The 23,292-nt window shown below is 37.7% G+C and overlaps 1 protein-coding gene across 1 annotated transcript in view; it reads right to left on the bottom strand.

Moving 5' to 3' along the window:
- The window catches only part of TMC1 (transmembrane channel-like 1), a 70,795-nt gene that overhangs the window by 6,627 nt on the left and 40,876 nt on the right, over positions 1 to 23,292 (bottom strand). Inside the window, exons 9-15 of the mRNA XM_009886410.1 lie at positions 19,767 to 19,909; positions 16,961 to 17,105; positions 14,714 to 14,908; positions 7,478 to 7,657; positions 7,096 to 7,248; positions 5,778 to 5,906; positions 957 to 1,024 (exon numbers count right to left, since the gene is read on the bottom strand). Of these exons, the coding sequence (XP_009884712.1) occupies positions 957 to 1,024; positions 5,778 to 5,906; positions 7,096 to 7,248; positions 7,478 to 7,657; positions 14,714 to 14,908; positions 16,961 to 17,105; positions 19,767 to 19,909 (1,013 nt within the window). The remainder of the gene's footprint in view (positions 1 to 956; positions 1,025 to 5,777; positions 5,907 to 7,095; positions 7,249 to 7,477; positions 7,658 to 14,713; positions 14,909 to 16,960; positions 17,106 to 19,766; positions 19,910 to 23,292) is intronic.

Genomic DNA, 23,292 nt, shown 5'->3' with positions numbered 1-23,292 from the left:
GAAGGTGCGGGACCCAATATACATGCTTCACATGACAGCAGCAGGGCTGGACTCCCTCCAGCCATACCCTTATGGCATGCTGTCACTACAATGCCACAGGTGGTGCCATGCTCATCCCCAGCAATACACCCTCCTTCTAAGCAAGCCCATGGTGCTGCTCTTGGGGCCCTCAGTGCATCCCCCAAACAGGGTTTGCTTGCAGAGGCTACAAGAGATTTGCAGCCTCTTTCTTTGTCATAATTCTACTGCGTTTATTTGACATGCACACAGCACACAACCTTTGGGTTTTACAGAAGGGAGGACCTTTGCCAAGCAAAAAGACTGATCAGCAAAGTTATATTAAAGGTGAAAAATTAGGCCTTAGCAACAATTATCTTCGAGAAGTCAACAGTGCTTGAGAAGGACAGTTCCTGAGGAAGACTGAGCATCTTGCATAAGGACTCTACACACTGGTATTCTTTATCACTTATGTAAAGTCCAAAAAGGGGATGAAACATAGACCTCTTCCCCTCTAGAGCTAAGAAATAATACTGCACTTGTAGCACATTCACGTGCCTGCATAGGTAAGTGCACATATGTTTGTTTTAAGTCCTTTTTTCACATGACACATGGGAAAAGAGTGCTAAGGTATTTTGAAAGGCTGAAATTCAAAAAGGAAGAGTACAGACCAGGTGTTTGCAGTCACTCAAAAGAAAGATAAGATTCATCAATGCAGCTTTTTACTGCTTGGTGTTACCAGCTCATTGCAAAATCCTTCTGTGTCTGGTCCTGTAATCTTAGCCCAGAACTAGTTTTGAAGTGGTCCCACTTATGGCAGTGTATCAAAGTTTGATATATATTGTGTTACACTTCCCTCAACTAAAGCAATGGGACAGGATCCACATTTCAGAATAATCTTTAACAGATACAGCTAAATCCTGCAGTCCTGAAGATGCAGCATGCTTTGCCACACCTACCAGATCATGCCTTGGTTAAAGATCAGTCCCAGCACATTTCCACTTATATCGAACTCAGAATATGATGGCTGAAAGAAATAATAAAGATGCTTTCATTAGGCTTGTACAAAAGGTTTTAAGATTACTTACAGCAGACATCATTTCCAACAACAGCAGTATACTGGCACTGTGTTGTAAGGTCTTTTGTTGCGTCTTATCAGTGAATCATGAAATGAATTAGTATGACTCAAGGCCAACAGGCAGACTTCAACACAGCTTGTGGTATTTTACTGAAAATGTTTTTGAGATTTGTTCAGAGGAAGGAGAACTAAAAATAGTTCTGGGTACTGGGTAAATTTTAAAACAATAATTCATAAATTTTCCATTGGAGTTGCTAGTGGTGGCCATCTAATGTGTCTTCCAGTACAGCATCAGCTGTGAAGCTGTTGTGATCATAGAATCATAAAATCACAGAGTGGCTCAGGTTGTAAGGGACCTTGAGGATCATCTAGGTCCAAGCCCCCTGCCATGGGCAGAAACACCTCCCACTAGACCAGGTTGCTCAAAGCCCCATCTAGCCTGGCATTGAACATTCCCTGGGATGGGGTATCCACAACTTCTCCGGGCAACCTGTTCCAGTGTCTCACCAACCTCATAGTGAAAAAATTCTTCCTGATATCTAATCTAAATCTACCCTCTTCCAGTTTGAAGCCATTACCCTTCATCCTATCTCTATATGCTTTTGTAAAAAATCCCTCTCCAGCTTTCTTGTAGGGCCCATTCAGATACTGGAAGGCCTCAATAAGGTCTCCCTGGAGCCTTCTCTTCTCCAGGCGGAACAGCCCCAGCTTTCTTAGCCTGCCTTCATAGCAGAGGTGCTCCAGCCCTCTGATCATCTGCATGGTCCTCCTCTGGACTCACTCCAACAGGTCCACGTCCTTATGTTGGGAGCTCCAGAGCTGGACAGAGTACTCTAGGTGGGGTCTCACAATAGCAGAGTAAAGGAGCAGAATCACCTCCCTTGACCTGCTGGCTATGCTTCTTTCGATGAAGCCCAGGATGTGGTTGGCCTTCTGGGCTGCAAGGACACGTTGCTGGCTCATGCTGAGCTTCTAATCCACCAACACCCCCAAGTCCTTCTCCTCAGGGCTGTTCTCAATCCATTCTCGGCTCAGCCAGTATTTGTGCATGGCATTTTCCTGATACAATGTGCAGGACCTTGCACTTGGCCTTGTTGAACTTCATGATGTTTGCACAGGCCCACTTCTCAAGCCTGTCCAGGTCCCTCTGGATGGCATCCCTGCCCTTCATTGTGATTTAATTCCTGTTTGAACTATATCTCTATCTTTCATATTTTTGGTTTAACAGTTACACTGTTGAAGAATTCTTTTTAAGCATTGATACATGTTGCCAATCCTTGTCTTCCCTGTGTAACAGGAATATCTTATTTTTAATTTGAGTGTGTTTGATTCTAATTTTTACTTAAAAATTCAGCCATAGGGTTTCATTATCTCTTTGTCTGCTGAAGAAAGTACTGTATCATAATTTTTTGTTTCCAGTATAGACATATAAATACTGTAAAAAAATAATTCTTTAGTCTTATATTTCTAAACTATTCATCTGACTCTTTAATTGTTTTTCCAAATATTTAATTATTTCCACTTCTCTTCTTTTACCCTATTTGCCTCTACTTCATGAACATTTCCATCTGCAAACATTGAATACACTGCATTTGATCAACGATTGAAATACACACATACATATTACTTTGTGTACACGTAGACTGGAACAAAATTTTCTGGTAAGAAATTGTGGCTCTGAACTTTTGCGTTACAGCTAAATGTCTGATTCAAGCATATTATTCATATGGCTTTGTATTGTCACATTTTGTTTAATCAGCTTTCTCATAAAAAAATTCTGCTACACCATAGTTTGTGACTTGCACAATTCACCATAGTGGGTGGATAAAAAGATCATGAATAATATGTACCTTCCAGGTATTAATTACACAGATGACTGATAGAGGGAGGAAGGGGCATGAAATAGAAAAATAACTATTCCCTTATGGCTGAACTAAGACAAAGATATGCTATTAAAATTGCCAGTTAAAGTCATAATTTTTAATCGTACTGTATTATATGTGGGAATATTTGGAGCCCCTGCACTCTTTATGTGCAGTTTTGTGTATATGTATACATACATATGTATATTTTTACAGCAAAATGTTATATTTATGTTGCATGTATTTGAAATCTGCTTTCATATGAAGAAAGATTAAATAGATTAGTAGTATTCAACGTGGAAAGCAGTTGACCAAGGAGAGCTGTATAGAGGGATGGAATATTATACGTGACATGGAGAGATAAATAGAATCATACGGAACCAAATAACACGTGACTGTTCTTCTTAACATAAGGGCTAGCATTAACAAATAAAATAATATTAAATTTAATTTTTAAACAAACAAAAAGAAGTGTTTTTCTCCACAACATGCAAGTTAATTTCTGCAATTCTTTGCCAAAGGACATTTTGGTTGTCAAAAATATTTAGGGTATTGAAAAAGTCTAAAAATTAATGGATGATAGGTACATCATAGCCAGTAACCACTGAGACACAGGTATAGCTACTTTCTAGGGAATATTTTAAACTCAGATATTACCAGAAATTCACTGATTTCCACTTTGCACTTCCACTTCTGGCTGTTGTTTCAGGCAGCTTACTGGACCTGATGACCATAATGGACCAGACCATTACAGTCATTCTTACATACTGCCAAATAAAAATTCTAATAATAAATTGGCTTCAGCATCCCTACCAGCAGATGTGTTGTTGACACTTTGAGAGCAATAACATATCATGGAAAAAAGGTGTCCCCTTATTACTGGATAAACATGCTACAGCTTTCATTAAAAGTGTTGAAGCCCTTTGGTGTAGGCTGTGAGGTTCACTCTCACTGCTCATCACCTGTCTTTACGTTCTTTACTCTGTTTATGGATGAATGGATAGAAAGAAGGGTGCTATCTGTGCGGCACTTTAGTCCAGACCCTTAATTAAAGCTCTTTCCTTTATGGGCTCTGTTCTATTCATTGAATTACTGTATTGTATTCTATTAACATCTCTAATGTTAAGAAAAAATAACCTCAAAAAACAAAGAGAAAAAATTGTCTGAAGTGTTAATGGATGAATGTAAGCGTCTTCACTTAACAACTGGCACTCCCAATTCAAGCCAAACTGTCTTACAGTTCACTGTATGGCTTCCAACACAAGGAGACTGCAGGCATCTCACAAAAAAATATATCTAGTAGGCCCATCCAGCTGCTCTGGATACCCAGGGTCATCTCAAATAGCTCTAGGCACCTGTGGTCATGCAACAAAAAGTTCCTGCATAAAAAGCAGCTCATTCAGAGTAAATAGCAAGACAGAAGAGGATTCAGGTAGCCCAAATGGAAGCCAAATCATCATAGCTAAAGAGACTGTCCTACAGTCTTCAGAATGGCTTTTAGACTTGCATTCATTCAGGTTTTTTCATTGATTGTGGCTGTCCTGATAGGGAAAAGGTCCAGACTATCACTTCAACATCTTTGGGAAATACAATGTCTGAGTTATTTCCTGTCAGATGTAGTGTTGGCTACAATGATTCATGTGTTCCTAACATCCAGCCTTAGCTATTGCAATGGCTGTGGAACATCTGAAAATATAAGGAAGCTCCAGACGCAATTTAAGTGTATGAAAATACATGGTTCCACAAGCTGTGCTGGCTCTCTACCCAGGCTGTATTCAAATTCCTGCATTTGATATTGATATTGCAAGGGTTATAACTTGTTTGTCGACAACTTGGCTGGCTGGTAGTCTTTGTCTCCAGCCCTACACCAGTCCCGTTTGAGACACGTCATAGAATTAACAGGAAGAAACCTGATCCTTGCTGTAAAGGCCGAAATTTCATAGGAGCCAGCCTATAGCAATGACGTAGCTACAACAGAAAGATGTTTTTTCTATAGAAAACACCAAAACTTTCTCTTCCTCTGGAAAATTACCATTTCCAAAGCAGCTGCTTTCAGTAAAACAAGAAATTTGTTCACATACGAAGGTAAAATTTTGAGGAAAGGAGCACAAAAGAATGTCAGAACAGGTACAATGGCTGTTCATACAGAGGTATCCAAGATAGCTTAAAATACTTAGCTCTTTTCCATACTTCTCAGTAAGTACACAAGAGACTTCAGGAGCTTCACAAACTTTGTTAGTAACCTGGCTACTACTTAGCAGGTGAAAAAACAGCATCAGACCTTACAGAGCAGGCGTGTTAGCTGGCTAATTTAGCCTCACTCAGATCTGCTTAAAAAAGGCTCAACTCCCAAGTGGGTCTACAGCAACTTATGTTATGAGACTTGCAAACTTTATTTGAACTAAATTAATTCTACCAAAATATATGTATAATAAGATTTCTAGAACAAGTTCTTTCACAATTTTCTCCACAAAGAGTAGATGCCTCAATATGCTAGAAGACCCTATCTGAAGTCCTGTAGAAATCAATGAGATTGTAGTTCATGGAACAAGGAATGAGTCTTCAAATTGGAAATGTGTCAAAAATACATATTCAGTTTTGTTACACAATCAAATGAAAAGAAATACACTTCCTAAATTTACTGAAGTCTAAAGAATACAACAAATATTAAGGCATAAGCAAATTCTGAGAAAAACTAACACAATGTTATTCAGGGATTTTGAAGGTGATGTGTCTAGCCAACTGTTAACTCTGTAGGGCTTAAAGCAAAATGTAATTTACTACAAAAATATGAAGAGCTAATCTGACAAAACATTTAGAATAGCAAATCAGGTACTTACAAATCCATACTCCAAGTCCCAGCACCAGCAGTAATTGAAAAACCTAACAAAGACGGCTCTCAAGAAATCACCAATTAGAATTGTGATATACGTTGTCATCGTGTCAGAGACTGTCAGCCGCACAAATTCCTGTTAGAGCAAAATTTCTTTAAGAACATTTAAGCAACTAGTAATTACAATAATCATGAAATGCTGGACTAGAACCCTAATTGTGCTCACTCTGCTTCAACATGGGAAAGACTCTACTCCTCCTCTACATTCACCGGTTCTGGAAAATATCAGAAGAAAAACTGCCCTTCATTTCCTTTGGTCAAATTTGTGCTCATATTATCGGATGAGACCTCCAGGGTATGATTAGAGTGAATGGGGAGTGAATGGCTTGCTTTCTCAAAAATTTGCCCAAAAGGCAATTACTCTTCCTGTTCTGAAATTAAGGAGAAAATTAGTGCAGTGATGAGTTCTTCATGTTCTTAGCTTCAGTGAAGAGAATTAGAGGGGCTGTTCTTCCTGCCTGTCTGCTCCCTGCTGGTGATTTATTCAGTCAGGAGTGGAGATAGCCAGATGGTGAGATTGTCAGAGTGATGGAGCAACAGAAAAAGTTGTGATTCAGTGGTGAATTCATTCTCATGCACAAAACAACAGCAATGGGGTATAATCAAATAGAGGAAAGGGGGAAATTAGAAAATTCTTTGGAAATGGCATTTTATATTAATAGGTGAGTAAGAATAAAGTTTCAACTGAATCAAATAAAATGACTGAGCAGATTTACCATTAAACCACTATTGTTCTTTTGCATTGTTACTTGGCTAAGACAGAGATGCCTTCTCAAAAGCACACTGCTCTAAGAGCTATCTTACACATATTTTCCTGTTGAACTACTCCTTTTTTTTATGCTTTCTGTAGGTCTGTTGTAGTCAGAAACTGATTTTTCCTGATCAAAATTGTAATCAGAATTACCATATTTCTTAGGGGTTATGACAAATCCAATTGTTCAAAATTGCTAAACAGGTTTTTCAAGGCAAATATGGGATGAGGAAGAGGAAGGTAAACGAAGAGCACAGTGAAAAGGAGGGGATAAAAGAAGTGCTTTCAATGCTGTCAACTAGCAGAAGAAAGAATTCCCCACTAGACAGGGTCCCAAGAAACTCGGGTAATTTTTTCTCAAATTTTTAGCTCAGGAAAAAGGCCCGCATATGCTTTTCCTCACATTTTGCCACCTTAATGCCACTTATTAGCAGACATAAAGAGGGTTTAGAAATTATATCCTGTAAAAGACTATGATCTATTTCCAAATATGAGCTCAAAGCAGTTACATTACCTGTCCCACCATTGTTTCCCAACACGGCCCTCTGGGGACATCTGCAGGGTCCACCTGTATTGGAGGAGCAGTTGAATTTTCTGGAATAGTACCATTGTACAGACTGGCTTCCCATATTGTCATGTTATACTTGACTATCTTTTCTTCTTCCAACTAAGTAAAGAAATAAATTGGGGGAAAAAAAAAAAAAAAACCAACATAAGGCTGTTACCAACTCTCAACCTTTTCTACTCCAAGACTCCTATTACCAGCTCAGGCATGGATGTGATTTAGAGTACAGAAAGAAAAGCACATCTTTCACTGACATGTCTGTGACTGGCTGGAAACCCTCATACTTGCCCAGCTACATGTTAAAAATAATGAAGGGAAGTAAATAGCTTGCCTTGAGATTGATTTCATCCATTAGGGCGATAATGAAAGTGTAGAGATTGCCAAGAAAAAGAGCAAAGATTCGTCCCAGCTGCCATCTTAGAGCTATTCGAGGGTGGTAGTTTTCCAGAGAACTAATTACATCAAATAAAGTTGGACAGAACATTCCTAAAAGTGACATAACCATATTCACCTGAGAGGGGAAAAAAGAAAAAACAAAACAAAACAAAACAAAAGAAATTCACAATGAAATGTTAGCAGCAAGTTCTTTTGTCATTATTAATTTTGGTGGAAGGTATATTTCCATTGCTACTTTTTATTTGGTTTTTTATTTAATGAAAAACAAAATCCACTCTGGGAGTCACAAGATGTTTTCACAAAGGAAGAACGGGATGAAAAATCAACTGTGATCTACTGCAGATGGATATATCAGAACTTTTTTTCATTTCACATTTCACTTAAACCTCCAAAATAATCAACTTTTAGTTATTCTGACTAAAACCTACATTTTAACCAAAATTCTACTATTAGAGAACTCAGCAAAATCTATTTCCAATACTGTTTTATCCTACGTCTCTACCACATCTTTCCAATAGAGACACAGATGTTTTATAAAAAGCATTCCTACAAAAACACTGCACTGAATTATCTGAGATCTCACTCAAAGTTAATTCTATATGTCACAGAATCACAGAATCATAGAATCACAGAATATCTCAAAGCTGAAAGGGACCCATAAGGATCATTGACTCCAACTCCCTACTCCTCGCAGGACTACCTAAAACGAAACCCTATGACCAAGAGCATCGTACAGAGACTCCTTGAGCTCTGACCAGCTTGGTGCCATGACCACTTCCCTGGGGAACCTGTTCCAGTGAGCAACCACCCTCTAGATGAAGAACCTTTTCCTAATGTCCAATCTGATCTTCCCCTGATACGGCTTCATTCTGTTTCCTCCTGTCCTATTGCTGGTCACCAGAGGGAGGAGATCAGCACCTCCCCCTCCACCGCCTCCTTTGAGAAACCTGTAGCCTGCAATGAGGGCACACCCCAGCCTTCTCTGCTCCAAGCTGAAAAAGCCAAGTGACCTCAGACACTCCTTAGAATTCTTGGCCTCTAGGCCTTCCACCATCTTGGTCATCCTCCTCTGGAAATGCTCTAATAGTTTGATGTCCGTCTTATATTGAGGCACCCAAAACTGCACATAATACTCGGGGTCGGACTGCACCAATGCAATGTAGAGTGGGACAAACACCTCCATCAACAGCTAGCAATGCTGTGCTTGATGCACCCCAGGACGTGGTTGGCCCTTTCGGCTGCCAGGGCACACTGTTGACTCATATTCAAGTTGCCACCAACCTAAATCCCCAGATCTCTTTCTGTGGGGCTGCTCTCCAGCCTCTCATCCCCTAATTTGTATATATAACCAGGATGACTATGTTCCAGGCAGAGAATTCGGCATTTGGTCTTGTTGAATTTCATATATCTGGTGATTGCCCAGCTCTCTAGTCTATCTTAGATCTCATGCTCTCACTGCATAAGCAAACCCAAATCAACCCTTTTTCTTTCTGCCGGATTTTCTTAGATACCTCTAATAAAATTAACTCATCATCTTAGCGGTGTGGAAATTGAACAAGTTTACTGAAAGCAAACTGAGAAAAACAGGTAACTAGCTTTTTTAGAAAGTTTGAAATACAATATAGTTTATAAATTCTTAGAATGCCCAGATAAGTGAGGTGTTCCTGTAATGGAATGTTCCTAAGTGATGGATAAAAGCTATTTCAAGACTGCTTGAACCTTTTGGTCCTAATTAATTGTGTCAGCCAAAAATTAAAATAATAGAAAAAGTTTAAGAGTGCAGTTACTCAATTTCAATTTAAAATAAAATTTCATTACAAAAAGTATGTCTTTGAGGGACTAAACCCAACACACAAGAAACAGAAAACATTGCCTCACTCTAAGTCACAAAGGTTGGTGGAAAACACAAAGGTGTTTATTTGAGATGAATCATATTTAAAAAATTAAGCAAAAATGATTTATTTAGTCACAAAAAACTTAATTGTTCACAGAACTCTAGTCTTCAAATTGCTCTGAAAGTAGCATTTCTCATCCATGCTGGAATCCATTTTGCTAGAACTATTATAAATTTTGATACGTTTTTAATTTCCTGCTACCAAGAGAGTTAGGACTGCTTTTGTTTCTCAGAAATAACACAGCAGCAGAAAGCACTATGCCAACAAATAAATTCACTCGCTCACAAATATATACATTCCCACTCTTGAAAAAGGTTCATCCACGACACCAGTGTTCTTAATGAAAAGAAATAAAGTGCTTTCTTTTTGGTGTTTTTTTTTTTTCTTGTTTTTTAACAAGTTCTAGAGATAATTGCTTGATTTTTGCATTTGTAGGCAATCGGTAGTACATTCTGCACATGGCTTGTGGCACCCTGTAAGAAGTATGTGGATTCTCTTTAATTATTACAGGAATTCACTGATGCTTCCTATGTATTTAGTGTTATCTGTAACTGGCATTACCTTGTTAAAATAACAAGAAGTGACTGTTACCTCATAACACGCAAAAAGAAACAACCAACTAAATACTTGTAGCTACCATCTCTTGCAGCACTTGGGTTTGTAACCAAAAAAAAAGTAGAATTTCTATTTGAATCTCCTGCCACCTTTTACATTATTATATTAACAGCTGTATTGGATTTCATACATTAATGCTTTGAATAAATTTTCTCCTATGAGAATTGTGGATATTCCTATTTTTTAGTACTTCTGGAAGGTGATGAGCTGTTGGTGATCAAAATATTGGTTACTTTTTCTTCATAATGAACTGTGTAAACTTTTTATAAACATAGTTTATGACAGTTATTTCTCAGTCACCATTAAACCAAAGACTGTATGCCCAATATGGTCCAAGATGGCAAAGCTGCAGGAGCCAACTACAGCCAACATGACTAATCATGAATTCTTAAAATTCAAACTTACTGTAACAGGTTGTTTATCAGTAGATATGCTCAGTCCTGCTGTGGTCCTGTCGAATCACAAATCAGAATCCTCACTGACTCTGGTGTCTGATATCCTCCCACACAGTTAGTTCCAGGAGCAAATGTGTGCATAAGAGGACCTAGGCCACACCAAAGTTTGGCCAAGCCCAACAGATGCCCAGGGGAGAGCAAGAAAAGGGCAAACAGATATGAATAAGTCCTAGACTCCATCTATATTCAGTTTGGGTATTTCAGTCAGATGGGCTTTTTTGTGTACTTAGTAAACCCCAGAGGATTTCTCTTTCATACCTTAGATCAGTCTTCCTTCAGACAGATGCAAATTTTGGTATTCATAGCACTAGCACCTATCATCTACCATTCCTTTGCTTTTGCTTTTTCTGAACCTGGCTTCTGCTCCATTCATTTGATGTCCCTTAGTTCTCATACTGGAAGACATAGTAAGTAGGTATTTTGGAAGAAAAGGTATGTCCTTCAGGTACTTTTAAATATAATACCCGCTAACTATATTGAAAGTTTCCTTGTTGCTGCATGGGAGAGGCAGGAAGTCACAGCTTTCTTTCTCTTGAACATTCAATATTTTCTATATTGTTCTTGTGTTCTGCCTTTTTTGCCACTTATCTAAAGCAAACATATTCTTCCTCATTTGCTTTCTATCTACATTTTTCTGTGCTTTGACTATTCATGTGCCCCACCTCAAGAGCATTTCTAATTCTGGAGAAAAGACTTTTTTAAGATAAGAGGTGAAATGAGGCACAAAAACTTGCAAAGTTGAAAAATGAGAAATTATTATAAGCAAAAATGCAATTTTTTACTGAGGCAAAATGTAACACATTGAGTTTTCAAAGTCCGAAAACTGTGATGGGTTCTATATTTCAAAAGCATAAACACTTCTCATATACTTTCATGGATTTATTGTCATCATACTTTTTAGTTTCTTGTGGTGGATTTTGCTGAACAAATAGATCATCCATTGAATTTTGGCCACTTTAATCTAGTTTGATCTCAGAAAGGAGCTAATTTGTATTCTGGACTTCTTGTCAACTTGAAGCTCAGGTGCTGGAGAATATTTCCTTTCACTGTTTTTATCAATCAGTGACAGTTTCACTGTTCTGTGTGACCTAAAAATTATGGAATGATGTGCCAGAAGAAGAGCAGCATGCCAGCATGCAGACATGGTAGAGTTACGGGTGATAGCTAATGTGGTCCTATATTCACTATCTGCCGAGTAAATCTCAAGAGCCCTCTCTGCCCTGCTGAGATAGAATTTTCCCTAAGAAAAGAACAAAACCCAAGAGGCACACACTAATTATTAAAACTGGTTCAAAACACAGGTTTTTATCTCTGTGACATTAACTGCTCCACATACCAAGTCCCTGCGTGACACTCTGAAACCTAGAAAATTACTGCTTAGACAAGCTTTTCCAGCTGCTATGAACCTGGTAAGATATCCTGTGACTGCAGTCACATCTAAACACCAGAGCCCCGGCATATTAAACTGTGCCAACTCAACATTAAATACTGAACACTGACTGCTTGTTGGTTAAATGGTAAGTTCATTAAGAGTAAGTAGTCTAGCTAAAATAAATCATATCTTCCACTAACAATGATTGCAGTAGTGATAAATATGTCTAACATCTGTCGCAGAAGGCACTAATAAAGACTTATTTTTCTAGTAAATGTAGTCTCATTTTTAAAAAGTAAATTAGAATTATAAATTATATTTCATACTAATAAAGGCGGCCTGATGACTTCTAGAATTCAACAGAGCATTGACAACATTGCTTAATAACTTCAATATAAATGTACTCCGTATCCAATACTGGGAACCTTAAAGTAAATAGGATATTTTTGGCAAAAAATACTCTGTGGAGTAGTTTCTGCTTTCAAGATCTGAAATGTTAAAGCTATACTTTTTTATTGCTGGAAAAAAAATTACTGTGTAAAATTTATCTCCCCTTTACCTAAATGTTCTTAATGATTCTGATTCAGAGAAATCAGTCGGTCTCTTCATAAGTTTTCTCTTCATTTAAGTGGTTTTATTTTTAAACAGTACAGGAATATACTTGAGAAAACAGGGTACATGAGTACCAGAGAGATGCTCATACTGCCTTCTAGCTCTGCAAACTATCTTCTATCAAACCAGAAAAGTCAATTTTGTTCAGCAATTTTCATCCAATTTCAGAATACTTTACCAAGTGAATCAGTGGCATTGTTCTCAATTTTACCAAAATTTCCACAGTCATGGGTAACTTGTCACAAGGTGCATATTCATCATTCATCCATGACCAGCCACCGGGCCACAGCCACGTATGAGAAGTGATGCAAAGGCTGATGAAATCCCTGAACAGTCCCAGTCTGGCTGTTTCCACTAATTTCTTGTTCTCCATGACATACTAGACAGTTTTCTCTGAACTGTGATCTGACAGAACTAGGTACTGCCAATAAGAAGAGGGAGTTGAAAAATTTACCTCATTATGACAGAGGAGGATAGTCAGAGAGAAACAGGTCTTGTCCACAAAGTCACCAGTGCCACATTATTACGCTGTGAGATTCAGGAAGAGATGATATAAAATGTATATACTCTGGATTGCTCCAAAGACACCATAACTATGTGCAAGCATTTTTTAATCTCTTAATGCATCCAGTGTGATGAAAAGAAATTTCTTGCAGAACCAGCTTAATTTTTTATGAAGAAAGTCAATCTTTACACACCATTGGTTGAATTGTATGTACAAGCTGCACTTTCATTTGCTGTAAGTAGTATATTAAGAGTTTATAGGGTTTTTTAATCAAAATCTCAATTAATTTATTAATGATACAAATATAGGAAAGCTTGATTAAGAAATTAAGAAAAATGTTTAAGTGGCTGTTACATATATGCCAAATATATTTATGTAATTCAATAATAATATCCCATTAAGGGCAATATTTTGTATCCCACAAATACATTCATCACCTGTCAATAGGAAAAAATCTTTAGCCAAATAATGGCAATGTTGCCTGATCCACTCCCCTTTAGAGGCACACCTGCTGCTGATCTTAGTTCTGAGGCATAGAGTCTCCTTGGCAGTATTTATTTGTAAAGCAAACAAAAGTAAAACAATGAATGTAAACATGCATATGTTTAACTACTTTCCAGACTGCAGCATAAGCTAATATAACAGCTTTTGATAGCACAGTTCTTACTAGTACAAATCTGTTACCACACCTTTCAACTGAGGGAAAGCTGAATTCCTCCTGAACTGTCTTCATCTGCTAGTCTGTTGCCACACTTGAAGCTCATCCTGCTTTAAGCCAAGCAGGTCTGTACACAACATTTCTTTCCCATCAGATTCAAATGTAATAAATTTTATGAAGTAACTTAACCCAATCTCAACAGCCTCATTTCTCTGGATTCCAGAGGTGGACTGCTGGAGTTTTTATGTTACTTTCTCAGTCAGGTTTTGCCGTTGAAAATTAGGGATTGACTTTCCTCATTTCATCATCACCCATTCCAGCAGCTTTGTGAGGCTAGCATCTTTTTCTTTACCTTAAATCAGATATCTGCTTTCCACTCCAGCTCAAAAGATGAGCTTTAAGTGACAAACAGCTAGTTTTACAACATCCACAACAATGTGTCTGCTAAGAAAGTAAAACCTGCCCAGGCTTTCATATAGCAACACTGACTTCAAATGCTTACTGCACACTGTTATAGCAAAACCAATCACTTTCACTATACACCTCTATCAGGCAGGGCTGCATCTGCTCTAGAAGAAAGCTGATTAAGCACAAAGAAATGGTATTGAACTCTTGGACTGGGCAGCTGGAACTGGAAGGCATGAGCTCCATCCTGTTGCTACACTGCAGAGTTGTATCCATGAAGCCCCAAATAACTTTGGATATGCCCACACACCAGTCACTTTGTGCGGGCCAGTCACAGGAGGAAAGCAACAGGAGATAGGGCTCCTTGAAGAGATCTTGTGAGTCCACAGAGTGGCTGGAAAACAATCTTAAGAGCAGAAAAGAGTAAAGGTAAAGGCCTCAAATAAAAAGTAAATACAAAGGGGCATTTGAAAGAACCAACCAATTAATAATTACTTTAATGCAGCAGGAAGCAGAGAGATAAGAACAATGCTCTTGTTAGATATTTACCACCCACACTCAGAGTATTTAAATTCTCAGGAAAAAAAGGCAACATGCAGCGTAGAGTAACACAGTTTCAAACCACATCTATTTTAGAAATGTGCTAGCACGAACTTCATTTCTTTCCCACCACCCGTAGTTCTCCAGACCTTCCAGGGCAAATTTCTGGGATCTTCTGACAACAAAAAAGATGAGGTAGCCACTCCCAGCAAGTGTGCATAAGGCTAAGAAGTTAGCAAGAACCCTCAGGAATCGAGTCAAGTGAATATTTTCCTCTTTTCGGCTCTCCTGCTCCTCCACGATAGCTTCCTGCACTTGTTAGAAAGAAAGGAATATTATGAGTACTTCAATGGTCAAGATCCCACATTTTTTCCCCAGTTAAATCAGTTAAATAAATGCAAATGCAGATCTGGGCATCATGTTTTGACATGAGCTTGTATTGTCTCATAAAGTCTGTTTTCGACCTGGGCAGACCCTGAGGTTTTGGCTCCCCAGGGTTTGCTTTGCTTCTGCCGAGTGTGTCCCCACTGATTCTTGTTACAACTCCACTTGTGTGCCAAAAAAAACCCCAGCATGTCCTGTCAGCTTACGAGGTGCTATGAGACTCAGTGACCCAGCAGGATAAATGTGTGATTAGTTGCCAGAAAAGGAACCATCACACTTTAAAAATGTACATTTGTGAGAAAAGACCAAAAGTTTTTATTCTGAAAGTCAGTAATTCAAAAGGAATGAAAAGAGAGTTTAGATGTAGGAATCCCCCAAAAAGGCAAAGAGTGCACAGCTTCAGAATGCAGAATAAAATGTTTGCCCCACATTTACTCCTGACCATGTCAAATAAATATTAAGAGTCTGGCGTAACTGTAATTTCCAGCTCCTACTTTTGCTAGAAGAAAGAGCTTTTGCTCTGAAGTGTCCTCTTGAAAAGGGATTTTGATTACAGCTTCTTACTTTGGTATAGAGATCAGTTGCCCAGAGGGGAAGCTGAACTCCTGCATCGCAATAATTACTCTGCATGGCTCTGCTTTTCTTACCTCTTGCGTTTGTTACATAAATGAAAGGAGATTGCAGCAGCTCTTGACCAAAACTCCCATGACCTCACCCAAGCCAAGATTTCACTCTTTCTCTCTGAGGTTCCATGCTCATTTGCAAAGAACACAGCAAAGCTTCATGATTTTATTTCTCAAAAATAAGTCTCTGTCTCCACTGATATGTATTCTTCTCCAAATAGCTTTCAGAAGCTGCCCTTAGTAGGTGGGCAGGGAAAGCTCACATGGTTTCAGTGCTTTCAGTTAGTATTTCTTGGATATTTGTTTTTCTGGCACCTTTTCTTTCAACTGACTTTGAGTGCAGTTGTCTTTTGTGCCTGCAGTTGGGAGGGTGGGCAGGGTGAGGTGGTATATTGGCTATACCACCACCGCAGAAAGGAAGTGTGTTGTGTGTGCTTGGGTAGTACGGCTAGCACTCGGTCCTCCAGCTCCCATGCTGTATGTGTATAGTGTGACTGCAAGTCTGGCATCTTGTCCATTACCCAGCAACACCTTGCCAGTGTATTCCTTGTGCATTATTAAATTGAAAACTAGATTTTCCTTTACATGCTTCACTGGTGTCTCCCAGTGACCCCAGTGCAGAAACACATTCTTTAACATTCAACAGACAGAATATATCCCCTTTACTGTTTTCACAGCTGTGCATCTCGCATCCTGCCCAGATTCCTCACACAAACACTCTTGAAATCTACATATCCTATAAACTGAAAATAGGCCTAAATCCACCTTGTATTGCCTTGAAAACTGTGCTATATACCATAATTAATTTGAAAATAAAACCTTTATATTATGCAAGGGAAGTAACCTCTTTTTCTTACTGAAAAGCAAGTATAAACTCAAAATTCTGAGGCCAATTCTTCCGATGTGATGAATACCGCTTTGTAGACACGCCTATTGTTTTATCTTATGGTATTTCTTCAGTGTAGCAAGAGAAGATGATAATATGAGGTTGGCAAAATGTCACTAGCATTAAAAAAAAAAAAAAGTTTTTCAGACAAGCACCATAGAAACTGGAAGCCATCAAAGATGAGAAAAAGGAAAAGATTATTTTTATAGTAGAATCCTTTTTCTAAAACTAGTACTGCAGTCACAGAGAACACAAAAGATGCCACAATCAAAAGGAAAAAAATTAAGAAGGCAAGGCACAACGTACAGACTCAGAAGGATCCCTCAGAAGGGACAGCTCTATAGTTGTCCAATTCTGGTTTAAGGTTTTAGGCCCCAGGGACAGGTAATATTTGACCTTAGCTTCATCTGATTCACATCAGTGTGAAAGGCAAATGGGGCTACCTCTCCTTAGTGAGCTCTATTTTACCTTAAAGCTTGTTGTGATGGAGGCAAACTTATTATCCGCTGTCTCAGGATTGCCAATCAGGTAGTCCCAGCTTGTGAACATTTTCCAGCTGAAATTAAAACTAGTATCATCCCCACCACCTTCTTCATTTGCATTCCTTGCCATTCTACAAAAGCCAGAAAGACACAGGAAGACCTTGTTAGAACTAGTTTTGCTATGTTAAAATGATTTTTAAATACTAAATCTGGAAAGTTCAGTCTGAAACAAGACAGAAGGATGGAGATTTACATACATAGACAATTCATGAGCTCACAACACACATTTTGATGAGAAAGAATGAATTTATTTCCTTAACACCTCAGAAACTCTGCTGGATAAGAAACTGAATAGGAAAAGCACATCAAGAAGATGGCTCAAATAGAAAACTGCAGAGCATCTGCAATATTTGATTAGAGACTTAACTAAAAAAAAAAAAAAGAATTCTAAAATAACAAGCCAGAATGAAACCTGGTTATAGCATACAGAAGTATCACTAATACAGCTTTCTATTTTCCCTTTCATCTTTTATGCACTTATAAACAAGACTTATAACAGTATCCGCAAACATCAAATTATTTCTTCGGTGATTTAACTTAATCTTGACCACTAATAATTTCTTTATTTCAAAGCGTTGTCATTCATGTAATAATAGTGGTCTTGCTTCAGCAAACTTTATCACTTCATTCAAACCATTATGCACAAGGATGGAGTATATTAGTAAGGTACAAACCAATTAATCTTCAGTATTGTATTGATTTCTTGGTCAGGGAAAGACAATGCTTATTTTAAAGCTCACTAATGCAGCAGAGTCATGTTATTAATGTCAATATATTCTACACACCACATTTTCAGCAGTCCAGTAAAAGACATACTCTCAAATCTAGGAAGAGAATAGTAAGTAAATAATACAGAAAATCCTTCTGAGCTGTCATAAATCAATACCATGGTTGGGTTTCTTTTGTTTTACTGCTTGTATACAGAAGGGACAGGGATCATGAAAGGTTCTTCATAGGATCTGCCCTGCAGCTCGTTTCAAGGTTAAGAGAATTCCTTCTTAAGAGACCCTAATGAAATCGTGAACAGTCTTGTGGTTGGCATATCATTTCTTTGAAACCAGAAACGTTTCCGTTTTATATTATGCACTGGAAGAGCTGCAGAAAGGAGCTCTAAATCTAAATATTTCCTCTAAATAGTATAATAGTACTTATAATCCTCACTACCTCTTTCATGTAGACATTCCCTTTTCCAGATCTCAGTCAACAGCAGAATAATGGTAGCACCTCCTGTTACACTGTTTTTAGTTCCTGTGCCCACTCTATTACTTTCTGGAGAAAGAGTAAAAAACAGAAGATGGCAAGAAGTGCTGATAATATTACTTAAATATTCACCAGCATTAGTGTCATGTAGCCAGATAGGAAGTTAACACATAAAACGTATTTTTTCTGCAAAAATATTCCTTTGTTTGGGCCACAGGGATTTTTTGCTATTTTGGTCTGGGTGACAGTCATTGAAATACAATTGCCTGAGACTAAAACTTTTCTAATCTTCACAGTTACATTATCAAATTATTTTAAAGTATACTTTTGAGCTAAACCAATTATGTTTTTATTGTACTAGTTTGTTCCTGCTCTAAAAATACATATATATAACTGAAGAATATTTTTTTTCTTCTGAAATGCTTCTGGCCCTATGCAGGATACCATGCAATATTTGAAAAGCAGAACATGAATTAGTCTAGTGTTCATGCAAGGGAAAAATACTCGCTTCAGCACAAAAGGGTGGAAATAGTTTAACTGCAGTTTTCTCTATATTCACAAGTGTCCTTGAATCTTGACCTGCAATGCTTTGATTTTTTCACCCTAGGCATCTTTTAAAGCCACCACTATAGCTAACTGCATTATTGTGGTAGGCGGTCACCTTGCTTGAATCAAGGATATTAATCATTATGGTAATTAGCAGCCTACTTCTTAGAAACTATCAGAATTATCACATTTTATTCCAGTAGTTAATTTGGCTATAAAATACTAATTTTATTTCATTTAAATTGTGATCCTAAGGCAAAATTCCAGTCCAGAATTTGAGAGCCAAAAGGCTAATATATCACCAGTTGTGCTGCCTAGGCCCTGTTTCACTTACGCCTGTGCTTCTTAACTGTTTCAACATTATGATCTTAACATTATAGTAAGCATAGTTTTCACTGCTGGAGATTATTTTGTGTTCCACAGGACATTAAGTCCTTACTATGTCCAGTGGCATTAATTCTTCTACACCACTGTGCAAATATGACTTAACCGCTACAGTCTTGCTGAGAATCATTTACTGCTGACTGTGAGTTAAACACAGAATTATTCACCATATGTTTCTTTCTTGTCTTCTTCCTTCTTAAAAGAATTTAACTCACATAAGGTATCATTAAAGGTAGAACAATTGAATTTCCTGGATGTTAGCTGACATTGTGCTAGATGCAGAGTATTATGAAAAGGCAGGCTGACAGCTCTATTCCTTACTTTATACATTCATTTTTCACTTTGAAGTTGCAGGAGGGAAGTGTAATGTTATTTCAGTAAAGGCTTTTCCCATGTCCACAACACTGCAACACAACTGCTGGTGCAGAATAATAGATAAACAAATACAGGCTGAAGGAATCTTACATGACTTTGACCTCGCACTTGGTCTTGCATTGTCTTGCCCTTACACTTAGGATGTTTTTTAAAATATGGTCTCTGTGGTCAACAGAGGAGTTATCTCCCGTTATCTTTACTTTATTCGAGAGCCAAGGAGAACTTACGTTCGAATGACAATCATAAAGCTGTAGCCAATAGTCCCAACTCCAACAAGAAAATACGAAAGCGGCATCCTGAACTTGAGCCATCCAATTGTCCTCTGGTTATTGTAATAACCATAAAAGAGTACAGAATACTGTGCGAAGCCCTGAAAAGTCAGCAAAAATTGTAATGTCATGTCTGCTAAATATGCACATAATCAGAAATTGTACCGATAGCAATGTACTGAAACATTTATTTCAATGCATACAAAACAGTTGTAAGCATCACTATAATAAATCTCCCAGGATGGAAAATCTATCATTTAGAAAGACTTAGAATATTCCATGTCAACTTTCAAATCTTTTATCTTTAAAGCTCTTCATGGGCAGTCCGTCTACTACCTAATGAGTCAAAACTTTTTCATCAACATGCTTCTTGTTGTAAAGACAAAACCATTTTGGTTTACAAAATTTGTTTTACAAATTACTTGCAGACAAAATGCCAGATTTTGGATGTAGTCTTTACATTTCTAGAGTTTACTTGCGTAGCCTATTTGATATAAAATTCTCATATGCCTTTCTGTCTAGCAATGTTGTCTGCTGTTCATTGGGTGATCATTCAAGATAAGCTAACTAATAGTTAGCTGTATTTTATGGATAATTATGCAGTATGCAGGGGTTTTTAACAATTAGACTCCAGGGCTGTAAAAAGCACAATGCAAGTGTACCTTCTTTCTCAGCAATTGAAAGTGTATCTCCTTTTCCAAAAATCTTAATGAGAATTGCCCTCTCTTCTAAAGGCTGGATTGCTGATTTTTCAAAATAATTTACTAGTACAGGGTTAACTGTAAACAACTGCTGGTATCTAAAATGATCCAAATAGCAAAAGCTTCCTGATAATCCTCAGGTTAGAGCAAGAACTAGTAAGTCCTCCTAGAGGACAACTGTATGCAGAGCCTTTACAAGGACAGCTCAGCACACGCAGAGCAGTGGCAAAGCTCCAGCTAGATGTAATTATTTCAAGTCAAATACAGAGTATTTGACCATGTAATTGGTGGATTGACCATGCATTATTTTGACACTGATACAGTAAGCGGGGGGTTTTGTGAATTAAAAAAGCCATTTACTTCCCCTCTGCTTTTCAGTTGCTCATTTTACTTAAAATAAATAATATCTTTCTCTTATACATTATTGCGAAGCAAGCATTTAATTTAATGTAGGTATTACTATATATGAGATGAGTCACAACGTTATCTGGAAAACCTAATACGCTATTCTAAGCTGAAAATGAAATATTAATATATGATAAACAGAAATGTTATTCAAAATTTCCTGAGTTGATAATCAACATATCCCATTTTTCTTCTTATCAGACTAGCTTCGAGAGATGTGCCTACACATAACAGATAAATAGTATGTTCTTTGATAAGGGAAACATTGTTATAGAACACATTTGTTATCAATTACTGGTAAAACACCTACACTGGTCAGGACACACTCAAATTCAACAGTATGTCTTTTGCATTTTTTTGCTTATTAAAGCATCCTATAATTCCATCTTATCTCAGGTTTCAATACAGCCTAACATGGCTTGGAGAGACTTTTGGATCCCTCAGAGTATTAAAGTGCTTTTTAAGTCTCTGTGTTCTGCAAAGTCAGGGATAATTCCTACACTGCATGCCATTCAGGATGTTGCTGCCTGGGCTTTGCCTACTGCATTTCACCATGGGACTTGAAATATCTTTAGCTGTGTAAAGGTAGGCATGCAAGGAAAATCTCTTTCACTCTCTTCTGAGCCTGACATAAAGGAGGTGTGAGATAAGAATATTGATCAAATGCTTTATTAGAATGAGCCTTGAGAGTCTCATTTTTTTAAGGTTTGCATTGTTATCTGAACTGTAAGATATACAATGTTAAAACTAAATTCCAAGTAAAATATATCAATATCAAAACCTGTAGGTTTTTTTTTTTTTCCATGTTAGTAAAATGAGTACAATTTCAAGTGCAAAAAAGCAAAAGATATGTTGGACTCATCTTTACTGTCTTAAAGATTGGTGGAGTTTGGGTATTTTTTTAGGATGAACATTGTAGATGTGGGTTCATTTATTTATAACGTACTTGGTAGCATACAAGAACTGGTAGCAGATGAAAGGTACTACTTCCTGTGCTCTTCAATTAAACATATCATTGTCTTTGGGGAGTATTTATCAATCTGACATGCCTCAAGAAAATTCTTTTTGCCCCTCAATATTTCAGGAGATACATGTTTTTCACTGCCTACTTCTGTGTTTATTACCTTTACATTTGCTCCTTGTGTTAACAGCTACTCTGTTATTTCTTCTTCAGAGCTGTCAGATCCTGTTTCTGTCAGTTATTATAAACTTCCCCTCTCTTTCCACCATCTGTCTTCATTCATCTTTTCCTGAATATGTCTCTTTTAAAAATTTTGTTCCCATTTGCTCTATAAATCTCTTCTAGTCTCTATTCTCTTTACAAAATCTCCAAGTTACTGTGATTCCCTGTCCTCCAACATCTCCCTGATGATTTAATTTCTCATTTTATAAAGTCATCATCATTATTTAACTTCCCAGCTACATGTCTAGATGCGTTCTTTCTGTCACTCAAATACACTACTCCTGGTGAACCAGATGCAATGCCATTTTATGCAACAGTCATTGCAAAATGTTACATAAGTGGCTTTTTAGACAGATCTTTCTATCCTTTGTAGCCAAGAAGGGTCCATCACTTTATGTGGCCAAATAAAACAGTTAATCTGTTCATTTTACCTGCCTTTGTAGCCAAAACACAAACATTGTAATTTCTAATTATTATTATATTATTTTCTTTAAATTCAGTTGTCTACAGTGAATAAGCCTGAAAGACTTTTTTGTAAATGAGAAAATGAGGATACCCAGTCAATTTTTTTTTCTGATATTCTGTCATCTTACAACCTGATTCTTCCTCCACTGACAGCTGAAGATTGAAAATAAAGCCAAGGAAGGTAAATGAAGGACCAAAATCTGGCACCATCTGAGTCTCCACGTGAAGGTATTGAGCCACAAACCAAGGAATCCTGTTTGAGATCTGCATGTCACAAGATTAGGGTTTTCTCCGCACTCAACCATACTAAAAAATGACAATATTAATGAGAAGCATAGACACTATACACTTTTTATGTTATTTCAGGAGAGATCAGATCTGACCTCCTTTTGGAAAGGGGACAGGTGTGAAAATCTGCCTGTACCCCTCCTGGGATTGCCTGTGTAGAGCTCCACAGCCTGCACTGTCCTCCCCATCGGCACAGGTGGAACGGGACCTCACATTGGCCAAACCTACATGGAGAGGCCACTTTTAGATGAGTCATTATGCAGACAGCTGGAGACGCTGAGCTGTAAACTGGAGAAACCTGCGTCTGAGTTTATTATTCCAAGAAACCGGTCGGCTTCCAAAGTCATATTCATGCTTTCTGTTGCTAAAACAACTCAAATGCTAAAAGATATGTATATGCATAACTCCTTAAAGGCCTTGGTACTTTTTACCAAAGGGAAAG

This window comes from Charadrius vociferus, unplaced genomic scaffold (assembly GCF_000708025.1).
Source record: "Charadrius vociferus isolate BGI_N301 unplaced genomic scaffold, ASM70802v2 scaffold505, whole genome shotgun sequence".
Classification (NCBI taxonomy): domain Eukaryota; kingdom Metazoa; phylum Chordata; class Aves; order Charadriiformes; family Charadriidae; genus Charadrius; species Charadrius vociferus.
This window is presented reverse-complemented; position numbering and strand designations above follow the sequence as displayed.